Source organism: Topomyia yanbarensis, chromosome 2 (assembly GCF_030247195.1).
Source record: "Topomyia yanbarensis strain Yona2022 chromosome 2, ASM3024719v1, whole genome shotgun sequence".
NCBI lineage: Eukaryota > Metazoa > Arthropoda > Insecta > Diptera > Culicidae > Topomyia > Topomyia yanbarensis.
Genome location: NC_080671.1, coordinates 157,151,241 through 157,175,951, shown reverse-complemented (window position 1 = coordinate 157,175,951; position 24,711 = coordinate 157,151,241). Strand labels below are relative to the sequence as shown.

General features: G+C 37.4%; 2 protein-coding genes across 9 annotated transcripts in view; one reads left to right on the top strand and one right to left on the bottom strand.

Moving 5' to 3' along the window:
- Positions 1–24,711, bottom strand: part of LOC131681850 (polypeptide N-acetylgalactosaminyltransferase 5) — a 212,824-nt gene that overhangs the window by 46,810 nt on the left and 141,303 nt on the right. For 6 of the 7 annotated variants that reach the window (XM_058962909.1, XM_058962907.1, XM_058962908.1 and 3 more), the window contains 6 exons: positions 19,475–19,703; positions 18,947–19,076; positions 10,906–11,194; positions 2,204–2,400; positions 1,959–2,136; positions 1,676–1,856 (listed from right to left, as the gene is read on the bottom strand). In XM_058962909.1, coding sequence (XP_058818892.1) covers positions 1,676–1,856; positions 1,959–2,136; positions 2,204–2,400; positions 10,906–11,194; positions 18,947–19,076; positions 19,475–19,703 — 1,204 coding nt within the window. Of the gene's footprint in view, positions 1–521; positions 703–1,675; positions 1,857–1,958; positions 2,137–2,203; positions 2,401–10,905; positions 11,195–18,946; positions 19,077–19,474; positions 19,704–24,711 lie in introns of all 7 variants that reach the window. The other variant, XM_058962906.1, reaches the window with a different exon arrangement.
- LOC131681851 (testicular acid phosphatase homolog) lies at positions 9,260–10,819 on the top strand. 2 transcript variants are annotated; one of them, XM_058962914.1, is made up of 3 exons: positions 9,260–9,606; positions 9,665–9,898; positions 9,960–10,819. In XM_058962914.1, exons 1-3 carry the CDS (start codon positions 9,403–9,405, stop codon positions 10,641–10,643), a joined length of 1,122 nt encoding a protein of 373 aa, XP_058818897.1. In that variant the 5' UTR covers positions 9,260–9,402; the 3' UTR covers positions 10,644–10,819. The 2 variants fall into 2 exon arrangements, with proteins under 2 accessions (XP_058818897.1, XP_058818898.1); XM_058962915.1 differs by having other exon boundaries at positions 9,432–9,606; positions 9,669–9,898.

Here is a 24,711-nt window from a genome sequence, read left to right as displayed (position 1 = left end):
AAATTTATAACACTATATGTTACGAAAATTGCATTCTGTTATAATCTTGTTATTTCATTCTGATCGGGTTACTGGGCTTTGAGGAATGCATTTTTTATTATTTTATTTATCGAAAATATATACGTTTCGTACAGCGAAAAGCTCAACTTCGACATAAACCCGAGCACCCAAAAAAAATGAGGAGAAAATAAATCCAGCACCGAAATATAACGAACCATATAGAAAGTTATTATTCACAAAGTTGTATCGATCGAATGGGGACATTTACTGGAACTGCTAAATATCGAGAAGCAATGTATCCCACAAATAATTAAAAATTGGGAATATGCGGTGAATAATGCTTATTCAAATGAAGAATTAAAAGTGAAAGTTATTCAGTAAAGTAATAGAAATTGAAAGAACTGATAAAGATACCAAGCAGAGAATCATTTAACATGCACAAGAACATAAAACCTAAATAGCGTATTAGCATAACATGCACAGCTCTTCCGTCATAAGATAAATGAAAATGTCTGCTAAACCTGGGTTAATATTGTAGTAAAATTCACTCCAGCCGTCGAGCCACACTTCAGCCAAGCGGGCATTATTTTTGTTAACGATCTGCGACGTACCGCCCGGAAAAGAGTACGGCGTTGATTTGCGGAAAACGTGACCAACCCGGGAACATGGTGCTATTTCCAGCGTTCCACCGCACATCCATACCTGATATATGGTTTTTAGCAAATGATTGATCGTGGCGTGAGTTCGAGTAGTTTGTTTGTATGTTAGTAACACATAATATGACGACCGTTAGATGATGACCAATTTGATATTTATTAAGGGAAAAAAGAGATAAAATACTATGCGTTAGTCTACTGAAAAAAAGTATTTTTATGTTCTCATCATTGAGATAAAAGCAAACAAAACTAGGTGGCAATATGGCGGCCTGAGCAATCCGAAAAGTTGGTATTTCATACCTGTTAATGACAAAATCTTACCGAGTGTCATTTGTTATATAGAATTTCATTATCAATCTTGTGGCATACGATAAATCACACGGGTGTTAAAACATGTGGAAAACATAAAGTAGAGCACACTTAATGAAGCTAATCTAAAATTACTGTTAGTAAAATATCCAGCTAATGGCAAGTGTTCTGCTCATGGGAAATTGAGAAAGAGAAGTGGACTAATGCGGGTTGTACTCCTACGATTGCTAGTTTTTTAGATCAAAACTTTCTTTTCTCATACTTGTTGAACATAATGAAAATCGAAACACCAAGAAAACAGAAAGAAAAATGTTAAGCAATAAAATAAATCTACGATCGCTTGTCATATTATTATTCTAATAAAAAAATAGATAATTACCCGATATTAGGGTACACAATTCTGAACTACTAACCTACTTCAAACGGAAATAAAAAGATACACAGTAGCTAGATTGTTAGTGCACTATCTATGCATCACTTCACTTAAACATATCTAATAACTCAATTACTGTGCTCTGAATCCGCAATTTTGGCTATTCAAACGATTGCTAGTGCGGAAAACTAGTGAAATGTTTTTGATGTCTGAAGGATCACAGCACTGTGTGCAAAATGAATTATTCGCATGGGCTTCGTTTTTGGAGGAGTAAAAGTTTTAATAGAATGATGAAGGATGGTTAGAGAAATGAAATGAAAACGGTTTAGGTTCCAACCTGGACTCATCTGATAGTAAAATTCTTTCCAATCATCCAACCACACTTCGGCTACGCGTGCCGCGTTCTTCAGGACGATATTAGCGACACCTCCGGGGAATGTGTAGGGCGATTTGTCGCGGAAAACGTGACCCACGTGGGAACAAGGAGCAATCTCTAATATGCCACCACATTGCCATATCTAAGCTCATTGGGATTTTTGTAAATAAAATATCATTAAATTATATACGAATCAAAAACAGAAATTTACTTTATGCTTTGTATCGCATCGAGGTGTACTTACCCTAAAGGACATTTCAAGATTTTCACCACCCCAAATGTCCATACCTTCGTCATACGAACCAATTTCGTAGAAATAGTCACGGTCGATGGAAAACAACCCACCGGCCATAGTAGGCGTTCGCAAGGGCGCTGTTCGATCTTGGTTTCGTCGCTGCATTTCTCGCGCCGGAACCCTATACCTGTATACCGGGATAATTCTGTTAGATGGTTTACACTTAGATCGAAGGTATTACTTTTTTAACGTACCATCTGAAGTTAAGCTTCCAGTTGAAACCACCCCACGTTTGATCCGAGGCAGTGACGTATTCGAACGTCTCATCCGATATCACATCGATAATGGGACAAACGACAGTCTTACGGTCCAGCACGATGCGCGCCAGCAACGGCTCCAACCACCCTTCGGTGCATTCACAGTGGGCGTCCAGGAAGGTAATGACCTGTCCCTGTTTAGAAAATGAAAAATAAGTCCATAGGTTCATTATTGTTCAAAATATGATCGAGTTAACGAGCTGTGTCCTTCCTTCAGGGGAACCACAAATGATATTCGTATTTTTCGTTAAGGATGTAATAATTGTACAGTGACACAGTGATGCAAAGCTGATCAGAACTAAAAAAAAAAATTCTTTTTCATCATCAAAAATACAACTTTCTAGCATGTTGAAAAATCACCCAATAACTATGCTTAGAAATGTTTTCTAATTAAATAATAACAGATGATGAAACGCATCTATGACCTATATTTTTTAAACTAATCAATATTTCGAGGCAGTCGGGGAAGTTCGTGGTAATGTACTAGTATGTTTGGTACAATATTCCGACAACTGTGCGCAAGTTACTATTACATGGTCATGACATTATAAAAATACCTGTGCTTCCAGTCGGTCATTTGTTTGAATAAGCTCTAGAGGCTTCGAATAGAGAAGTTTACAGATATAGAAAGGATTAGTTAAGGAAATCATCACGTGCATTGACCAACGTAGATATTTTCACTGGATTATTGGTAGCTTCCAAACCTATAAATTTCCACCTTGAAACGTGAGCCATAGATTAGAATATCCACAAGAAATGCAAGTTATTCTAACTTCCATTATTGACGAATTTCGCGCTAACTCTCAGATTTTAATGAAAGTTTCTGTACATGAGATCTTTGTCAGAAAACGCCACTTTGCATACTTTGTTTTTTTTTTCCAAAAATAATCTAGACTGTGTTTTGAAAAGGGTCAAACTTTTTTACCAATTTTTTTCAAATGGCTATAGCCTAAAAATGACAAATACTACGAAAAAAAATAGTCAAATTTTTTAAATAAAAATATTGAAAGAATTCTTCATCCTCCTACACTGAAAAAAATCGATTTTAAAAATTTAAAGAAAACGCGTAAGCAAATCCGACACAAAGTCTTCAATACCAATATCGAACCACAAATAATTGAAAAAGTTGTGCTCTCGGTTGAGGTAATAATTCGACTGCAAAAGCTGCGTCCAGTATCTCCTAATCAATAGCCAGCACCGTTAGCGAAAATACAAAAGACGACAGGTTCACAAATGTGACCCGTGAGTAAACGAAGCAAGTAAGCATAGCAAGAGGATCACGAGCACAAAGAGAGCATTAACGATGGCGATCTATGTCTACGACAACGAGAGAGAAAGGAATTACTTCTAATATGCAGTTTTCCCGAAGCGAAATTTTGTCTTCCCGTGCAATGCCCAGTGGTCGAAATAGTATCAAAACATGCGTTTAATTAATTGTACTCTAGGAGTTGATTTAAGTGATTTGGTGTGTTAGGAACACTGTTGATCTTTGGATGCATACTGTATTGTGGTTAATCCACCTAAAAGTGACATAAAAATTTATTTCTGCTAACTTTCGAGATAGAGTCATGATGTCATTGACAAAGTTATAGAAAATTATACTATGAGAAATGGTGTTGATATAAAGCGTGTTGTTTTTGGAAGACACCCAAAAAAGCCTTGTTTTCATTTGACATCATGTTTGTAAAAATCGGTCAAGAATTCGCTGGGATATAGGTGTGATATTCAGGCCCGTGCACAAGATGAGGGTTTTGGGGGTTCAAACCTCTCCCATTAGGGTTCTGAATTACTTTTAACATTTATTAACTTCCTGTTCAGGAAAAAAATATACTGCAAACCGTTTTGACACATAAAAAAGTCAAATAAGTTCAGTCACTCAAGAAACAAGTCGATGAAGAAACCAAGGACCAGAAGAAACCTTGCGAGGGTGGCTGGAAAGGGATGTATGTCAAGTTGGACGGCTTCTCTGAAGGATCGGTTCACGTTTTGACAAGCTTCGATATTAGCTGGAGTAGACAACAGACGTCGGTCAGCGGGCTAGCGGAGGCAGCTAAGGAGGAAAAATACGATCAAGGGATAAATCGGGATATCGTCTGGAGAAATTTCACTTATCAGATTATCACTCCGTCGGAGAGGCAGCTAAATATATTGCGAATATGGGTGTCGGTATCGAGTGAAATACCGCCGCCGAGGAGCTCTCAGCACCAACTAGCAGATAAATAGACACGAGTAGCGCCAAGAAGGATAAGAAACCCGGCGAAGGTGGTTATAATCCTCATGGTCGGATCACTTCGTGTCTCAACAGATGATGATATTTGCAGCAGACCTGAGCAGGTCAGATATATCGCGAAGATTTGACAGCAAGCAATTAAGAGTAGCTATGGATAAAAACATGAACGATTAACACAAAACAAGAAGAGCAAGAGCACAATCCCTACTAAAGTAGAACCTAACGGTTGCCCCGGATGGATGAGAATTGTGAGATACAAGAGGTTTAGGTTTAGTCGGTAGGCTTAAATACTACAAACAAGTCCGAATCCACCACGAGCGAAAAGGTAGCGGTGTCTGTTGATGACTCCTTCTCGATAACAAACATTCGCCCAATCTGTTGAACTGTTTAAAAGGGGTGGGCGTAGCGTAGTTGGTAAATCGATTGCCTTGTACGCAGCGCACCTGGGTTCGAGTCCCGACCCCGCACATAGGGTTAGAAATTTTTCATAAGAGATTTTTCTAACCCGAAGAGGCGAATGACCTTAAGGTTAAAACCTTTATAATCGAAATAAAAATACAAGGGGCAGCCCTATGGGGTTGCACGAACTGTAGACGTAGGACTATATTACTTAATGTAAAATATTTATTTTCTTAGTACTTAGTGCGTGGGAAAAACACCCGGACCGGTGAAGAAAAATCAAATTTTAGACAATATAATCACATCTCATGTATAGACCAAGCTTTCTAGTTGCTCTCAAACAGATCCTAAAAGTTCAAACACCCTTGGATAACCCTAAGTTTATAGATGTGTTTCGATGCCACAGGATTGTAAAATGGTTAATATTACGTCGTGAAAATTCAATTCTTCCGTGACATTTTTTTTGCCTGCAAAATGCCCTGTGTGTATTCAAAGCTCATGATTTGTTGGGATATTAGCATTGATCGGAAAAATGCTTTCCAACGCTGCGCATTGCATACATACAGGACATTTTGCAAGTCACCAGAATCTGTTCATTTTACCACCGCCACATGTTCAATTTACTCACTCGCTATAAACATGTCTCATTTTTGGACATGGTTAGAAATCAAGAATCATGTTTGAAAAAATGTGTTTATGACTAAAAAGAAACATATAAGGTGATTGTAATATCTCATTCACTTATTAGTTAGACTTTGCTTAACGTGTTCATTTTACCGCCAGTTCCCCTACCTACCAACACATTCGCCCCAAACATTGAACCCAAGCGCACAATGCAAAATGAGTCAACGCTGATGATGATGGGTAGAGCGAAAGAGACAACTAGTACCACCACGACACTATTAGCGCATTTCACCAAAATTCTACGCGGCCATTCCCGATTGAAAGGAACGGCCGCGCTAGCCCATCTGTCATAATATCGTGATTTTGCATAGCGAAGGGCTGAATGATAACACATTTTGTTCCAAAACAGCCCTGCGTTATGCAACACTTTGTGCAGGTTGATTATACCAGTTGCAAGTGGGGCCAAATTCACCAAGTTCCGTAAAATTCCTTTTAAATTACAGAATTGATAAAATTGCTGGGGTGAGCTAAACTAATTAATCAAATCCTATTTTAAAAACTGTCCTTGCGTTTAAACCAAAATGGGAAGCTTATTACTACCACTACATTACTTAATTTCAAGCGCAAATAGCAAATACATGTGCTAGTTAAACCAAAAATTTACTGGCAACATTACAGCGGCATTTAGGAAGTAGTTGGAGCGGTCGCCTGTTGGACGACACAGTGTAGCGTCCCTCCACAGCCAGTGTAACGGACTTCTAACTCAGCTACACTGGCTGTAAAAAACACAGCGCAGTGATCTGCTTCGCCAGCAGTTCAACAGGGAACTGAGCGTGTCTGGCCAAGTCCGTTCTTTAAATAGTCGATGATGACGTCATTCATAGAAGCGTAGCGCGCTAGGTACACCAATCTGTCGTACAGGGCTTGGGAAGCGCTATCTTCTGTGTGTTAATGCGCGATATTTTGACAAGGTTGTATATTATTTAATTGTTTAATGCTATAATATCAAAAATCTTTGGGTTTATCTGTTGGAATTTATTCTTAGAAGTATTTCGGGGCGATTTGTGCAAAAAATTTGAAAATTTATCGTGAGATGGCTGAATTATATGCGTTTAAAATTGGACCACTTTTCGTTACATACCATTTTTGTAGAATTTGCAGAGTGCACCCCCATATCGAAAACAAAGACGTAGTCCTACATCAAAAAAAAACTGTTTAAAAATTAAAAACCCTCCCCTTGAGAATTTTCTGCGCACAGCCTTGGTGATATTAGTTAAGGAATTTTGCGAGTTACCCTGGGGCATCACGAACCGTCATAGGTGGCCAATGTGAGCTTTGACTTTGATTGGTCATAAGTGATATAGTCCTGTAAATTCAAGTAATGTTGCACTTATTTAATATGTTACTATGTTTTAGTTGCCGCAAGGTTCCACTGTATCGATTTTTTAGCTATTTTCGGCAAATTCAAGACTAAGAGAAACAAAAGCAATGAAATTGAATGACGGATAGGTATTCTAGATTGAATCAGTTATAAACTAAGAACGGAAACTTAGGACTAGGCTGGCTCATATGGACATGATCGAAAGGAAATGTGAAGAGTCCTTTGCCTTCTGCTAAGTAGGGTTCAATTTCTGCTGGCTGAGCTGTGTCATTAATTGCTACTAACCATCCGTATGTGCAGAACGATCAACAAGTAGCTCAATCACAATAGGATCGGTACGGCACCGATAGCTTGGTGTCGATTGAATGCATACGTCACGGCTTGATGATAGCAGAAAGGGAAAAGAATGATCGCATGGTCGTTCTAGGCGAGGATTTGTGAAGTTTCTTTTGCCGGCGTCCCGTGGTAAAACAATATGATGTGTTATGTTCTATCAAAGACCAAGCGGTAGACTTCGGTGCAACGCCCAACTCCTACTTAGCAGAAGGCAAAGGACTCTTCACATTTCCTTTCGATCATGTCCATATGAGCCTGCCTACTCATAGTTTTCCGTTCTAAGTTTGTAACTGATTCACTCTAGAATACCTATCCGTCTTTCAATTTCATTGCTTTCGTTTCTCTTAGTCTTAAATTTGCCTAAAATAGCCAACAAAATCGATACAGTACTTATTTAATATGTATTACATCATTTAGACACCATGGTGTTATCAGTTTATATGGTAATTTGCTGTGTGACCGTACCGTTCAACCTGTAAATTGGTTCAACCATCTCTGAGAGAACTGTGAGCTTAAATGAGACACACACACATACACACAGACATTTTCCGATCTCAACGAACTGAATCGAATGGTATATGACACTCGGCTCTCCGGGCCTTGGTAAATTTTTTTCGATTTTTGGAGTGATTCTTCATATAAGAAAGGACAAAAGGTGCCAAATAGGTTAAGTCCCAAAAAGTCCCTTTTCGTCAAGAAATTTTTTTTCATGGTAACATAAAATCTCGACGTTTCATGCATTATAAAGATATTTGGCATCGGCAATACGAATTCGATTTCTGAAATATAATTGGGTCATGCCAACTCTTGTATATGTTTTACTCTATTGTTCCTTTTTGAAACTTTTGTAACTGTTTGTAAATGTTTTAGTTATTTTAAACCCTTTGGAACTTTGACTCATGCAATCTCTCTTAAACTAGACCCACCATTCGATAAGATCGGGAAATATTTATCTGTTGAAAGAAAAAAGTGAAAGTTCTTTATTCGATCGTAGTGGTCTTGGAGATATGGGATTCTAAGTGTGTTTATGAACGAATTTCCCATCAAAATTGATTTCACCATATATTTTAAAAGATTGAAGCTAGGGTGATGAGCCTCTTTTCACCATACTAAGCAAGGTGCCTCACTAATTCGGTAATTTCTTGCCTTACAATCAAGGGAATGCTTAAAAATTGACATCAACCGCTTTGCTTCGTTGTTAAGAACCAATATAATAACACAAATGCGTTGAAAACAGTAAAATTCTCGTGTTTGAGCACAATGAAAACTCGAATCGAGTGCCCCTATTGTTGCGCTACCATTTGACTCAATGCGTTGAACAAAGATGGCAGACACTGCTCTAACCAACGGCTTCAAATGGGTAGGGTGATAATAGAAACATGGCGCAAATAGGCCCATCACCCTATATCAAAATGGGCAAGGAATGAGCATAGCGTAGTTGGTAAATCGATTGCTTTGTACTCAGATCATCTGGGTTTAATTCCCAACCCCGCACATAGGGTTAGAAATTTTTCTTTAGAGATTTTTCTAACCCGAAAAAAGAGGCGAATGACCTTAAGGTCAACCCCACCATAATAAAAAAATGGGCATAAAAATACCCAAAGTTTCATATCTAGTTCATTGGCAAGCTCTGGGGGAAGTATAAGAGGTAACGAATGTTATTAAGTGTTTGAAACTCAAATTTGGATTCTAAGTGGCTTATAAAAATGTTATATACAGGTTCATGGAGTAAGTGACTCTAGTTCACTATAACATCAATCATCCTCAAGTTTCAATTTACAGAACGAATATCAATCAATCGCTGTTGAATTAATAAAAATAAATATGATTGCATAATGTTTATAACTGATTGTAAATCAAAGTTCCAGTCGGCAATGTCTAAATTCTAGAGACCTAGAAAGCTCAACGTAACGATCTGTGATAACGATTATACCTTGTGCGTTGAAAATCGGAAGTAGCTAGTCACTATCACTATTATTAGTTTACAAAATAATGTTGTTGCATTGAATGCTACTAAGGTCAGTATAAAAAAGTATGTGAACTAGCACAGTGCGCTTACTACCTTACTTGTTTTATCACTAAAGAAGCTAGTTGTTCAAAGAGGCGCCAACAATTGAAGTTTAAACAAGTGTTTAATAGCTTACGGATCTGTGACCTCGTGGGAAGATGAAAATTGGTCGTTGTTTGATAGTAATACAGGCAGCAATCCTGTCGATTTCTCTAGTGGCGCACACACAAGAAAATAAGAATAGTTCTTTAGTGTTGATTCTTGCACTTTTTCGACATGGTGTCCGAAGTCCAATAATTACGTTTCCCACCGATCCGCAAGCGTACTATCCATGGGACGGAGGACTGGAAGCTTTACAATTGGTAGGCGTTACATTTGTAAGCATATGAATAAACAAACAATAATTGCTATATTTTTCAGCAAGGCTTCGAACAACTATACGTTTTGGGCACGAACATGCGCAAGCGGTATAAACATTTCATTCCTAGACGTGTATCAAAGATCAAACAAAGTGTTTATGCTGTAAGTAGTTGTACTGACCGTTGTATTGACAGTGCTCAGAGCTTTTTGGCGGGATTTCTAAAAACGTCCAACAGCTCAACGATAAGGCAACAACCAGTACCGCTGCATGTTATCTTGCCTGACCAAGACACCGTAAGTTTATTCTGCATGAACTTTTCATTAACACACGAGTTCAAATAAGTTTTCGTTCCAGTTTCTCTTACAAAACAAAACATGTCCAAAGGCGAAACAAATTTGGAAACAACTAGAATTTGAGCTGGATTCCGAATTTAATTTGTGGTTCCAAGAAGGAGCGGCTTTACAAAACCTTGTTGCTGAGCAGATTGGTGCTCCTGTAACAACACTGAGAAGACTTGCATTGATCTGCGATGCGCTTGACGTGTATGACAGTTTTGGTCTTGAGCAGCCCGGCTGGGCATCCAAAGTGTTCCCAAAAAGAACCCAAGCCTTCATGTTGGGATTTTTGTTATCCTACACGGGAAATGAAGAACTGAAACGCATTCGCGGAGGCGCGATCCTTAAGGAGTTTCTGAATAAGATGACAACAGTTCGCGATGGAAAAATAAGAATAAAACGAAAAATGTTTTTCTATTCTGGTCATGACTTGACTCAGGTTAGTTTGTTCAACAGTATCGGACTCATAGAACTAGTCTCACGAAGACCTGAGTGCGGGTCGGCGGTTGTATTCGAGTTACACAGAAGCAAAATGTTTTGGAAAGATCTGGAAGTGAGGATGCTCTATTATGAAAATGCCTACGTAACTAATCCGATGAAGCTTGTAATACCCAACTGCCCCGATCCATGTCAGTTGACAAAATTTGAGCAATCGATTGAACATTTACTGTTGGATGATTTCGACAAAGCATGTTTGTTGTAGTTTATATTTGGAGAAAATTAACTATAGTTTGCAAGTAACAATGAGTCCCTTAATACTTGCTAGTCAAAATCACAGTCTTTTGATCTGTACTGGAAATGTATTGGAAAGTTTCATAATGGCACCGTAATCATCGAAGAAGAAAGTAAACAAACAGAGGTCTTAAGTATTGCTAACGAGTTCTGCTATTGAGTTCTTTTTCCATATATGTTTAATAAAATATTTTATATAAGCAATAAGCATAGTAGTACTTGAAATTACCAACCTTGACATTCTTGGCACCGAGTAGTCTTGCTCGTATTAATCCGGACCGTTTGCCGGTCCGCAGAACATAGGTATGCACCGGCAGTGTCCGTACATAGTCTTCCAACTGCTCACCCAGGTGTTCACGTTCGCTGGCATCATCTACAAGGACGATCTCCTTGAGCAGCGGCCGCGGCGACCGATTGATGACACTCCAAATGGTACGCAGAAGCGTGCTCCAGGCTTCGTTATGAAACACTATCACTATTGAAGTGGTTGGCAGCTTGGCTGGGTAGTGTTTCTTTTTGCAACTAGAAGAAAGTAGATAGGGAGGTGTTAAGTTTTCATATATCAACTGCATCGGATAAAAATTGACACATAAACGAATATGTATTGTTTACATCCAGCTAATGCTATCACAAATGATTTAGTAATTGTGCCGAAACAAGAAACAAAACGTTAAAGATTATTAAAGTTTTTTTAGCAGACTGATAGGACGCTAAATACCGATGTTTGGAAGGAGGACAAAATGTCATACATTTTTGTCTTAAAGAGTGTGATGTCGTGACCGTTTATTTATCTTATACTATAAAACGTTTTCCTGTGAGCGCATTTGAGTCATCGTTATCTATACTAAATACTATTTGAATTGAATCCGCTTCGTTCTTGTTCTCGTTTTTCGTCGCCTAGGTTTGAAGCGTATCAATCGACTATTAATAAATATGATCAAAGGGTATTGGCCTTGACTTGCGAATATTTATTTCATTGCAACTACGGTATATTTCTTCGTGGTTTTACAGCAGAATTTAAATCCCCAGTTCCTGTGAATATTTGTAGTTATTATGCTACGGATTAGAAAAATATACTAGGGTAGTGATAGTCTCTACTTTCGGAGACAATGACTCTTCCGAACGAAGCGTAACTGCTCGAACCGAATTCACATTTGTATTATCTGGGCACTCGAACAAACCTTACCGATCCTGCAGCCCTTCTCTGAACCAACCATTACAGCCAAGACCAAAAGAGTCGGTAGCTGGCAGGACTAAAGTGGCGCTATACCCAAACGAATTTACTTATAAGTGAGAACATACACGGAAAAAATCCGTACATAAATTCTTGAAAACAAGATCAAGATTTCGTAAACTGGATTTACGAAAACCGTGACCATGTTCATAAAATTATGAATAATATACCTCGTATTCATGAAGCTTATTGTGTTTCCAAAAAAACTAGTTCGCGTCGAATATATACCCGGCGTTACATTCGAATGTTCAGTAGGGTTACTCTAGTTGTTCCCTGGACATGTTTAGTTTTCACGTTATCGTGATATTTTAGTCACAAGGAGTAATCTATGTTCATGAATTCTGGATCTTAGTCACAACTTTTTATATTTTAATCATTAGTAATGTGTTTGATATTCATAACTTCAGGATCTAAGTCACGATTTTTGTAATTTTTATTTACGTTATCTTGATATTTTAGTCACGAGTAAAGTGATTTATGTTCATGATTTCAGGATCGTAGTCATGGTTTTTGACATTTCTATTACGAATAATTTAATTTATGTTCTTGATTTGAGGATCTTAGTCACTATTTTCGTAATTTCGTTGCACGTAATCATGATATTTTATTAAAGAGCTTAGTTTCGAATTTGACATGTGGAGTGATGCGACTGATGTTCATGACATCAGCAGTTTTATTATGATATTCGTAATTTCTCTTCGCCTTATCGCGATCTGTTATTTTTTGGTTATTATCGGTTTTTGTACTAGGAGTATCGCGACAATATAAACATAAATGTATGACTAATAAGCAGTATCACGAACACGATTTTTGGCTCTATAATGTATTTTTGGTGCTCAGCACAATTTTCTTTTTCTGCATTTTCTTTTTGACATCACAGTGAACCTTATCAAATGAATAACGATGTTTTAGGCCCTAATGGTTTTCTTATATCTGCTGCCCGTGCCCCTTGCTGGTCGCTAGCAGCTGGACATATATGTCATTTTGTGGAATAAAACGCTTTTAATCCACCTAACAGTGTGATGAGACATTTCTTATAACTCTTATCACTCTCTTCGGATATTATATCGTTTGAGAACATTTAGAACTTGATGCTTCGCGATGTTTTTGATAACACATACTACATGGGATAGTGGCAGGACTCAGAGAATCACTCAAATCAGCATAGGACAACATCAGTGCTAGAAATCTCAAACCAAATCAATGGGAAGGCGAAAAAATGGCCCATAAAATAGACATACAAACGAATTATTGCTAATGCTCTGTTAATAAAATATCTAAATTCCTCAATCAATGCATTGTGGTGGGAAAACTGATTTTTCTAAAGGGGTTATGTATATTGTACTGAGCCAAAAAAAAATCGATTTTTTTTTAATCGATTTGAAGTTTATACTTTACTCAAATTTCCAACGCGACTGAGAATTAAGAAATCAACGCTTTTTCTTTAAAAAACCCACCATTCCACTATGGGTCACAAGGGCGGTTTTTCGGTACAAAAATCAATAACTTCCAAACCGTTCATTTTAGAGAAATTATGTCTGAGAGAATATTTTTGGAAATTAAATTTTCTTACTTTTAAAGCAAAATGTAGCTGGGGTGGTCCTCTCAAACATTATTTTCGAAAAATTATGTTTAGAACTAAATGGTGTAGAAAGGTACTTACTTCAGCAAAGTTGTAGAAAAATGTTTTTCAAGTAACATTTTCAAATGCATCAAAGTTATAGCATTATAGCATTATCGGTTTTCATGTTATAATTATTTTTCTTCTTTATCTTAGGGTGTCATTTTAGTGTTTCTGAAAAAGTCAGTTTTTTAACTATAACTTATTAAATAGTTAGTCTATCTTCATACTCTCTATGAAGCAATTTTAGTACTTTTCATTGTGCATATTTCTGCTGAAGAATGTGAATCGATATCATTTTTCGTTATCGAATTACGATCATTTTTTTAAATAAAAATGATAGTTTTCAATGACCTCTAACTCAGAAGGTTGCAAAAACTAGCAGCTAAATTTGTACTCCTTCGAAAGTGCATCAAAAATACTGTAAAATATCTCAAAATCAACTTTTGCTTTTTTGTCATTCAGCGAAAAATGTTGAAATCAAATTTATGATTAAATTACATCAGCATACGGCTGTTTTAAGGGTCTGGTCATTGCCATTTAGAACCTGCTTTACTAGATCAAAAAGTCGAGTTGTTAAATGATTTTTTGAGCCTGTCAAATATATGTACACAAATATTGAAAACGTTAGGCTCAGACAGATATTTATTTTACTATTCTACGTAACTACTTTATTATCATCGTCATCCTCATAATTATTATAATCACAATCATCAACATCATCAGCATCGTCGTCGTTATAGTTATCTGAATCGTGTCTCTTTTCTCAAAGTGCTAACTCATTTAATATTGAACTTATTTCAGTGCGTTTACTGTATCGGGATCTTCTAACTGCAAGAACCGGATTAGACGAGTCCATTGCTCTAAAGAAAACATCTTCCATGTTCGCGACTCTTGAACAATTTCTACCGTGACTCAGTCGATCGTTCCGAGCCTCAGCTCCTTGTTCGCTCATGAAACTTGTTGATAATGGAAGTGTTGACATAATATAAAATGTAGCGCATTTTGCCTTAAAAAGCAAATGAATTAAGGATTACCCTCGGCTACTGCGATTCGATTCATGAATGAGATTGATACCAATTAAACTGTCACGACTCGTGGTGTTGTTGTTTATATTTGACATCGAAGGGCAAAAATGCTGACTTTGATTTTGAAATATTTTATAGTATTTTTGATGCACTTTCAAAAGACTACAAATTTAGCTGCTAGTTTTTGCAACCTTCTGAGTTAGAGGACATTGAAAACTATCATTTTCATTTAAAAAAAAATGATCGTAACTCGATAACGAAAAATGATATCGATTCACATTCTTCAGCAGAAATATGCGCAATGAAAAGTACTAAAATTGCTTCATAGAGAGTATGAAGATAGACTAACTATTTAAAAAGTTATAGTTAAAAAACTGACTTTTTCAGAAACTCCCTGAGTTAAAGAATAAAAATAATTATAACATAAAAACCGATAGTGCTATAACTTTAATTCATTTGAAAATGTTAACTGAAAAACATTTTTCTACAACTTTGCTGAAGTAAGTACCTTGCTATACCATTTTGTTCGAAAAATAATTTTTCGAAAAGAATGTTTGAGAGGACCACCCTAGCTACATTTTACTTTAAAAGAAAGCGAATTTAATCCCCAAAAATATTCTCTCAGACATAATTTCTCTAAAATGAACGGTTTGGGAGTTATTGATTTTTGTACCGAAAAATCGCCCTTGTGACTCATAGTTCATTCAAAGAAAATCAACAGTGCATATTTCCAGACTTGGTTTTATTTCCAATTTAGAACTATTGTGTTTTTTACATCCTAGATTGCATGATTCAGTGATCGAAACCCAAAACTTCATGAAGTATGATTAGCATATGACACTCGGTCCTCCCGGTCGGGATTAGATCGACGAATTTTAGAGTGAATGAGAAAGGCAAAAACATTTTAAGCAATTGTTGAAATTTATGCATTTTTTGTTGAGCAGTTCTATGTTTCATAGAATTAAATCAATTTTAACTTCGCTTCCTATTAAATAAAGACCCTTATTACAGTACATCTCTACAAAAACGAGATCAATTTGAAAATAAATCTGAGGATTATGATTGATTACAGAACTCTGGAATTTTCTATTGGAATGTTTTCAGACAGGATTTTGATATTGATGCTATTAGACAACTGTGAAATCAAGACCAAGAGATCAGTTACATATCAGGACCCCATTCCGACAATTTATCAAAAGTCCTCATGATGTTTACAACAACAGGTTATCAATCTACGGATCAGATAATTGTTATTGTAATATTGAATTAAATTAGTCTGCATCAATAAATTTTCAACTTCAATCCAATTTTTTTTGGGTGTTGTGGGGGGGGGGGGGGGGGTTGTATGGTGTTAAACCCCAAAACCTTCTCTTGGCTACGCCGTTGCTTGGAGTTATTTATTTCGCTTCTCATTTTCCGATATGTTTCAGATCGATCCGATGGTTATAAGTTAGCAAAATTGCAGTCAGAAAGTTCGCACAAATGAACATTTTTGTACTGATAAGTTATCAAGTTCCTTCCAGATAACTTGGAAGTGTTCGGTGATTATTTCTAGCGGTTGTAGATAGTAAAATGAAATACAAAATTCGTTTTATCGAAATAATGTTTGGCTTATTTCAATGGATTATTACTATATTGAACAATAAATAAGCGACAAAGAGTAATCAACAAACAACAAGCCATAACTTTTAAAGTATTCAAAATAGATATTTGAAGCCTTCAGTAAAGTTATTCGCAAAAGTAAGAGCTACAAATTTGCTGAAGGCATCATTTCGATATAATCACTTCCAAGAAAATTTGTGAAAATATCTCACTCATAGGGGGATTAATTAGCAAAAGCACAATACCAAAAGAAAGGGCATATTACCTACATTAAATTCTCCGAAGATATAATTGACCTAAAATAAGCCGTTTTGGCGTTAATAATAGATTACATGTTTTTGGTCATATTTCTGGCAATGGGAAATGATAAAAATCTTTCGTCCGCATTTAATGTTAAATATCTCCTTTGATAATAGTACGATTTCAACAATCTATAGCTTGTTCGAAAGGTATTCGTTAAAGCTGTCTAAAAACATATAAATTGTTAATCTACATTGTCAATTTCGGCAGATAATTTAAAAAAACTGCAAAAAACGCCATTTTTGCGCATTCAAACATTCATATCTTGGAAACTAAACATCAGAATCAAAAACAAATTAATAGCGTTCATACTGTTTTTTAGTTCTTTCATTTAAAATTGGTTTGGATAAGATCGGTTCAGCCATTGCTGAGAAACACGAATGAGAATTTGTCCGTTACATACACACACACAGACACACACACACAGACATTGTCCCAAATCGTCGAGCTGAGTCGATTGGTATATAAGACTCGGCCCTCCGGGCCTCGGAAAAAATCTTGAAAGTTTGAACGAATTCTATACATTTCTTTTATAAGAAATGTAAAAATGGTTCTACGAATACTACTCCAGATTTTGTGAAATAGTTTCCGTGAAAATTTCATGACCATGTTGCATGAAATTGAAAATGATTAGGGAGGTCTTCTGAATATCACATGCACGCAAGATAGATCGTAGGCCAAGTACTAGGAATCATGAACTAGTTCACGAACCCATAAATAATATTTCAGGATTTTGTGAAATATTTTACGTACACGAATGGTCAGTCGTGACTATAGTACTAGGAATCATGAACCATTTTACGAATGCATAAAAAATATTTTATGATTTCGTGAACTATTTTAAGAGCACGAATAGTAAGTCGTAATTTTCAGTTCATGAATACACGAATAATATTCTGGCTATTATACCAGGAATCATGAACGCATCCTCCCCCTTCCACTAATTATACCGTTTCCCTTCCCCACCACGCTCCCATTTCAAAATATGTTAATATGAAGACAACATTGAACTCACGCTATTAATTAAGCTATTTAAATATTATATTTTTGTTTGTTTCAAGTGTGTCAGCGTGGACATGTAGCTTATCAGGTTCGTGCGCTTATATATGCTTATCAAGTGTAATAAGAATGTAATAGACATTTCCGCAACGTTATATTGAACGTAACCAGGTATTAAATCATAGTTTAAATAAATGAGAAAGGCACAATTGCACCACTAGGTGGCTTAAAACAGATTTTTTTTAAAAGGGCTTACGGCCGCAAATAAATCGCCTGCAATTTTTGACTTAGATCTTAAAACTGCTGTTTTTTTACAAAGTAATATAGACGTGTCAGCGCTATGAATTCCTAATTATACCCGAGTATTGCAAATTTCCTCTATTTTATTTTTAAGTCTTATAGAATTTGCTTGTCCACCTCACTGCAAACAATTTAACATAATAATATGTATACGCACAATTGATAGTTTATTTCAGTACTTGCTTTAGTCGTATAAAGCTAAATTTTAGTCGAATCCAAACTCTAATTATTCTACAATTTTCAAGACAGTATAAAGTATCGTACCGACTGTTTTAATGGCACTGGTAACAATTTTCCGTATAATATAACTGCAAATTTTATAATTTACACTACGTTGAAATAAACCTCAAATTCCACATTCGGAATGTAGAAATAGATAGGAAGGAACCAACGTTCGGAGCCTAAAATAAGGGAATGATGGAAATAGTACAGCTACAATGGTAACAAATCAGGACTGACATGACATGAGCCCCGCCGGTGTTTGCGTGCCTGCCGTCTACCAGTGCATCCAAAGGATATCTGTTGCTACTACTGTCGGACGTGAGAAAACGATTTGCCACGTCTGTCTGAATCTGGAAGTTATGCACGTGCAAAATTCCAGATTAAATCGTATCGCTGGTGCCGGGCGTAAATATGGTGCCACGGAAGTTGTTTTCAGAAAAGATGTTTAAATGATTATGTATGCTTCAAAGTGATTATTTAGTTATCATGGCAAGACTGGGAAAGGAAGTCCGTGTTTCATCACAATTACCAAAAAGAAGAACGAAACAATCACATTGTTACAGATTGATGCAAGAACACCACATTGAAATTATCATGTTTATCAAATGATTGATAAATTGACCTATTTGGAAACTTGCTAAGAGTCGTATAGTCGTGCACTGCTGCATGCTAGACTCAAATGTTTAACAAATCCAAAATACTGAAATTAATTAATTCTACTGGATTTTAGATCAAGCACTTGGCTACAAATACTAGGCATGGCATGGATAAGCACGGGCTTCATTGGGAAAATTCAAACCTGACAAGCATTAAACAACCAGTCACAATACATGCGCGATTAAAGCAGTACTTTTTTTTGCTAATGTCGGAACAGCCAATAGCATGTAGAATTGTAAACGATGGGCGTTTGCGGAAAATTAGGTGGTATAAAGTGGCTTCCATATAAAATAATAACAAAAGCTACTTACTCGTGATGCCGCACATCCGTTAGCGACCGGTTCAACCAGATCATATCGCTGGCTAGTAGATTAAACTGGTTTTCCTTGAACTTCTCTTTCATCAGCTCTTGCTGACTGGATGGAATTTTCACCGGCTTACCTGTGAATAATCAAAAGACATAACCATATTATAGTATTCAAATGAAGATAAACATACTAGATTTAGGTTGAAACGCATTATAAATGAATTAGAAGGCAACGTACGTACATACATTGTCCTGAACAAAATATTTCATCGCTGACGAAAGCTAACAAAATACAACAGTGGACTCTGCAATACTAGTGATGCATCTATTTGTTCGCATCTTAGAAATTTAAAACGTCATCACTTTGTACAAGGGAGTTACTGGTAATTACAATGTCACAATTTAAATTAACTAAATGAATGTGAAATTCGAGTTTTACATTTTAGATTCTGGGTTGGAAACAGCCATACTGCCGTAGCTGTGAATTATATTTAACAGTTCGTATAAGTATTGTAAGCATTGACTAACTCACCTAATTCACCAGGTTTTCCGTAGTTCTCGCCTACTTGTGGAACAGGGCGCCACTTTTTCAGCTCCTGTGGGCGGTACGTTCGGGGCATCGTGTTATCGAACCCTTGGTCTCCTAGGTTGTTGGAATTTGTATCGATTTCCTCTTCGTCAACTATAGGATCGTCGTCCTCGGCGAGACCACCCCGCCCTGCCGGATGGTGTTTCTGCTGTTGCTGTGCACTGTGCGGAAGCTGTGTGGGATAATGAACAAATAGTCGCAAATTAGTGTTTGTTGGTCATTAGAGTAATGAGCAAATTATTAAGAACTCGTTGTTAGCTTGTATTTTTCAGTTTAGATTGTCGATTTAGATGTTATTGTTGTGCAGCATTATGATTTTTCATTGATGCATGAATTTCTTTATTAATTGCATACATGAGCACGTTTTAAATGAAATAATAAATTATTTAATTGAGAGATATTAGAACGATGCAATGGAGTCACGAACGTTTTATGGTAACATTTTCGATAATGGCATACAATTGGACAATTGCAGGGCTAATGCAGCGATCTTGCAGGCCACTACGCATTCTTTCTGGCTAGGGTTCGAACCAGAGTTACCAGAGTTTCGACAGGTCTGTTTGAACATGAAGGAGGAACAAATTTCAAATCATGCCCTACTATGTTCAACCTGCAGTTGTTAGTTTCATCATGACTCAAACAACCGCGCCGCTCATACCGTTTCCATGCATTTTTATTTTCATTGGTCCAGTCAATATTTCCCTACTTCAAGCAAAACTACCCTGAACCTGTTTCATACTTCACTGTATATCAGAAAATACTAAACATGTCAACGTTAAACCTAAACTGACCACTACAAAGCAGATGACGGCTTTGGCTGGTGTATGAAAAAACATCAATTTGAAAGATTTAGTCATAAAAATCCTGTCAAGTTGAAAGTGAAGCTTTGAATTTAAATCTTGGCCACAGTAGGTTCAACTGAAAGTTGGCATCTGAAAATGAAAGTTCGCATCAATGGCTCTAAGTTCATCATTATAATAGAAATGCAATACGAAGCAAATAAGACTTGATTTCATTTAACAGTGAGATTCCCATCAGCCGCAAACGAAGTATGAATATTTCTATTGCCTTTGGCTACAAGTATATCGTCGTTGCATGATTGGCTAAGAAGATAACAAAGCGAAATGTCCACAAAATCATTATTATCAATTTATTCGACAGAGGAAGCATGATAGGTCTTTCTGTGGGGATTACCCATATAGCTAGCAGCATTTGGTTGTTTACCTTCATATTGAAACTATGAATTTCCCTGCAGTCTTCGAGTGAAGATAAAATTGTTTCCAAAATTAGTTGAATGCTTTGCATCTGTGTCCAAACATCCACCAACGGGCTCATACATAATATAGAGCAAATAGGAGAAGAAAGAAAAATATCCGGACACTTTTCCTCTTCTGAGAAGACTATACCTCACGTCAGCGAAAGATATTTTGTTCGAGTTGAAATATGTGGAGACGGACCATGTGGCAGTAGGAGTGTGGCACTATCCCTGCATGCTCAGGATTGACTGCGAAGTGTGTCGAAACAGAGGATTAAAATTCCGCAGAGGAGAGCTTACAGAACACAATAACTGGGACGAGACGAAGTAACTTTACCATTCCAGTTGTTGGATTCAGGTGGCATGCTCAACGTGCTTACATGTTAAGGAATTATTTTACCCTATGGTTATGTGATTAATAATTGATTTTTGTCCTCTAGAAATGAATATGTCGATTTGGAAGGTAGGTTAGTTCCAAACTGTAGTCGGATTTTGATAATCGATTTTCAGTTATTTATGTAGACGTGAGTAACATCAGGTTACATAATATAGCTGCGTTAAAATGGTTAAAAGGATTTCGAGAGCTGCAAGAAAGGTTTCAAACATGTTATCATCTTTGAAGTTTTTCAGAAGGTAGAGCATAAAGTTGTTGTACAAATAAGAACATCCGACCATGAGCAACATGAATGCAGTACTGATGACAACATGGACATAAACGAAAACGCGAAACGAAAAAAACGCACCTAATATTTCACCACCAGGGAAGAGGATCTCAACACGCAGCAGCAAGATACGTCAACAAGACCTGACGAACAGGCTGTAACGATAAATTCTTCCTATTTTTACAAATTGTAAAACACGAAAGATCCACGGCTCAGTTGTGCTAACGCATTAAACCGCGTCTATTTGACGTCTATTTTTTTTTCGAGAGTTGTCCTACTGGAGCTGTAGAGCTAGGTTCTCGGAAGGGCTCCCCGTCAGAATCACATACTACAATTTGCAGACGAGACAGGCAATGTCGCCCAATAAAACACTGCATTAGGCCAATTGTAGCGGGCCGTGATTCTGAATGTGATATTCATTGTACGGTTTAGGTATGTGCGGACGTAGGGACTCGCGATAGCATGTATCATCGCGAAGGGTTCGAGCATTTGTACGTTAACGTGTTCGATCGCGTGTGCGTTTGTATGTCGCGTGTGCTAACGTGTATGTAACCTCGCGTATATAAAATCTATTTTATAACCGTGTGCATTTCGCATATTCGCGTGTGTTCTTTGGATAATCGTGCGCGGACCGTGAATCTAATACTTTATATTTGGTGTACGGCTCAGATGCTAAATGAAAGTGAGATCTTCCATATCACGAGTTCCCGGCGATGTCGCCGTAGAGCGTGTGGTCTAGTGGATATGAGCTTTATTTTTTTGATTGGTCCAACTGAATGCATGGACCTAAATTACTAGAATGAAGGCTAAAGATTTCCGGACGTGACCGATTCACGATCGCGCGCGTTTGCGGATTCGCGTTCGTAACGTCGTAAGTACTGAAACGTTCACATAATTACCGGAGTGTTATCAAGTTTGCGCGATAGCGGGCATAGGTGTGCGTAGATGATCGCGAAGGGCTTAAGCGTTCGTATGTTGACGTGTTTGTCGCGTGTGGTCGCGTGTATGTGACTTCGCGTGTATAAATTCGATTTTGAAACCCTGCGGCCATTCATATATTCGCGGACCGTAATTCTGATATTTAGTTTGGTGTACGGATCACATTCTGACAGGGAGTGAGTTATCCCATATCACTAGAGTTCCCGATCATGTCACCATGGAACGTTTTGTCTAGTGGATATGGGAGCAATTTTTTTTTTAATTCTTCGATTTTATTTATTTTTTTTAAATTAACATGGACCTAGACTGTTGGTACCGAGGATAGAGACTTCCGGACGATTCCGATTCATGATGGCGCGAACGCGGGAGTTTGTAGATTAACGCTTGAGATCGCGTTGGTAAGTTTATGAGCGCTGAGACGTTAACCTTATCACCGGGGTATAATCATGCCTGCGAGTTGGTGGGCGTAGGTTGTTTAGAAAATCGCGAGGGGTTCTAACGTTTGTACGCTAACGTGATTTTCTAACATATTTGCGTGTGTTGTGTGTTCTTGAATGGTCGCGCGAACCGTGAGTCTGGTATTAAATTTTCGGTGTGCGGCCAGAATTCTGGCAGAGAGTGGGATCCCTTATATCGATAAGCTTCCCGGTTATGTCGTCATGAGACGTGCCGCCGAATAGGTATGAGCGTATTTGCCAATTGGTCCAGCTGAAGGCATGGACCCAGGCTTCTGGGATCAAGGGTAGATCTCCGGACGTGACCAATTCGTAATCACGCGCGCGAGGGCATTTTTGTAGGTTCCCGCTTGAGACCGCGTTTGAGAATGTGTGAGTGTTAAGATGTTGGCTATCACCATCTTTACTGACCCAGCTGAAGGCGAGAGTAGAATGGCAGTATAGGATTCGAAAAGAAGAGATAAAAGACAATATATGAGAGACGCAATAGATAAAACAGGTACAAGATACAGCTAAAGTTATGATCATAACATGAAAGACACATTAGTACTTCAAACACTACTAATACTTGAATACCCAACCACCACACATAGCACATCCTTTCTCAATTATCTATTTGTTACTAGTTGATTGTTGTTTATGAGCGGGTGAATAGAAGAAAGATAAAGAACAGAAAAAAGGCTCCTATCAGCTCTCCCGGCCTCCTCGATACACCACTATCGAGGCGTATTGCAATCAACATCTTGAAGCGGGCTTCTTATATAAATAAAATCTTGCGTCATAATGATTGGTGGATTATTGACATAAGAACTAATTAACCTCTAGTAGTAGCACTTGGTGCAAATAGAAACCAAAAAGAGCGAAGGGTCCTTATATTTAGATAATTCTATTTAGTCTATTGTGGCCTGATGATGTTTACAATACCGTCAATCCTCCTGCGAGAGGGATAAAGAAATAGATATTAATAGATAATAGAACAGATAAGATAATAGAAAACACAGAAATAGATATTACATGCATCTAAACTACTTTTAGGTGTTTGGTGATGTGGTTCACGTGGATTGGATTTCTTCAAAAACTACGTGTTTCAGTTTATTAAGTTGATCTAGTTGAGCATTAACTAGTGGGTGAACAGTATGTTTAAGAGAAGGTTCCATCCATAAGAGATTGTCATCTCTGTTTCTGAAAACACCGAATTCGATTCGTTATAAACGAGTGTTACTCGCCATCTTCACGAGCCAGAGCGACAGAGCGATTTAAGAGATAAAAACACCCACCTTCAGTCTGATCATCTCTTATAGATGACAGTCCATCGATCCGAATCGAATGGCTCGATCACTATGCTCAAGATCAAATGAGTCCCCGAACAACCGAACCAGCATGTTCCCCCATTTGAAAGTAGAAACATCCATATCAGCCACCCGCCAAAACACTCGATCGAATGATTATTAGTCATGAGATTCAGATGTCAATGAACCAGCACTCGCTCGGATCTCCCACTCTTATCGACCAAGCAAGAGTACGCGCCCATTAGGCTCATCACCCAAGCCCAGGGCCTATTTGACATCTATTTAAAAAAAAAACAATCAAATGCTCGCAAAAATCGATCCTAACCTGCTAGAATCAAACGGAAAGTTCTTTCTGTAATTTTCTTTCGTTGATTCAGTTGATAGTAGTTATGAATCGATGAAATCTCGAGCCGTTAGTTCGGGAGTTTGAGATTTGATTTCTTGTCATTCGAACTATTCGGTCAATCACGATGTGTAACTATGGACTGTTTACCTAAGCTAAGCCAAGTTATGCTTAGCTCAATGCTAAAATGTATACGACCTGATTTTGATTTTTTTCCTATGAATTCAGCCAATTTCT

Excerpts from the sequence above, each read along its gene's own strand:
- LOC131681851 (XM_058962914.1), top strand. The coding sequence starts at position 9,403 with ATGAAAATTGGTCGTTGTTTGATAGTAATACAGGCAGCAATCCTGTCG. Across the intron at positions 9,607-9,664 it reads GACTGGAAGCTTTACAATTG|CAAGGCTTCGAACAACTATA; the intron begins GTAGGCGTTACA and ends TATATTTTTCAG. Across the intron at positions 9,899-9,959 it reads TCTTGCCTGACCAAGACACC|TTTCTCTTACAAAACAAAAC; the intron begins GTAAGTTTATTC and ends TTTTCGTTCCAG.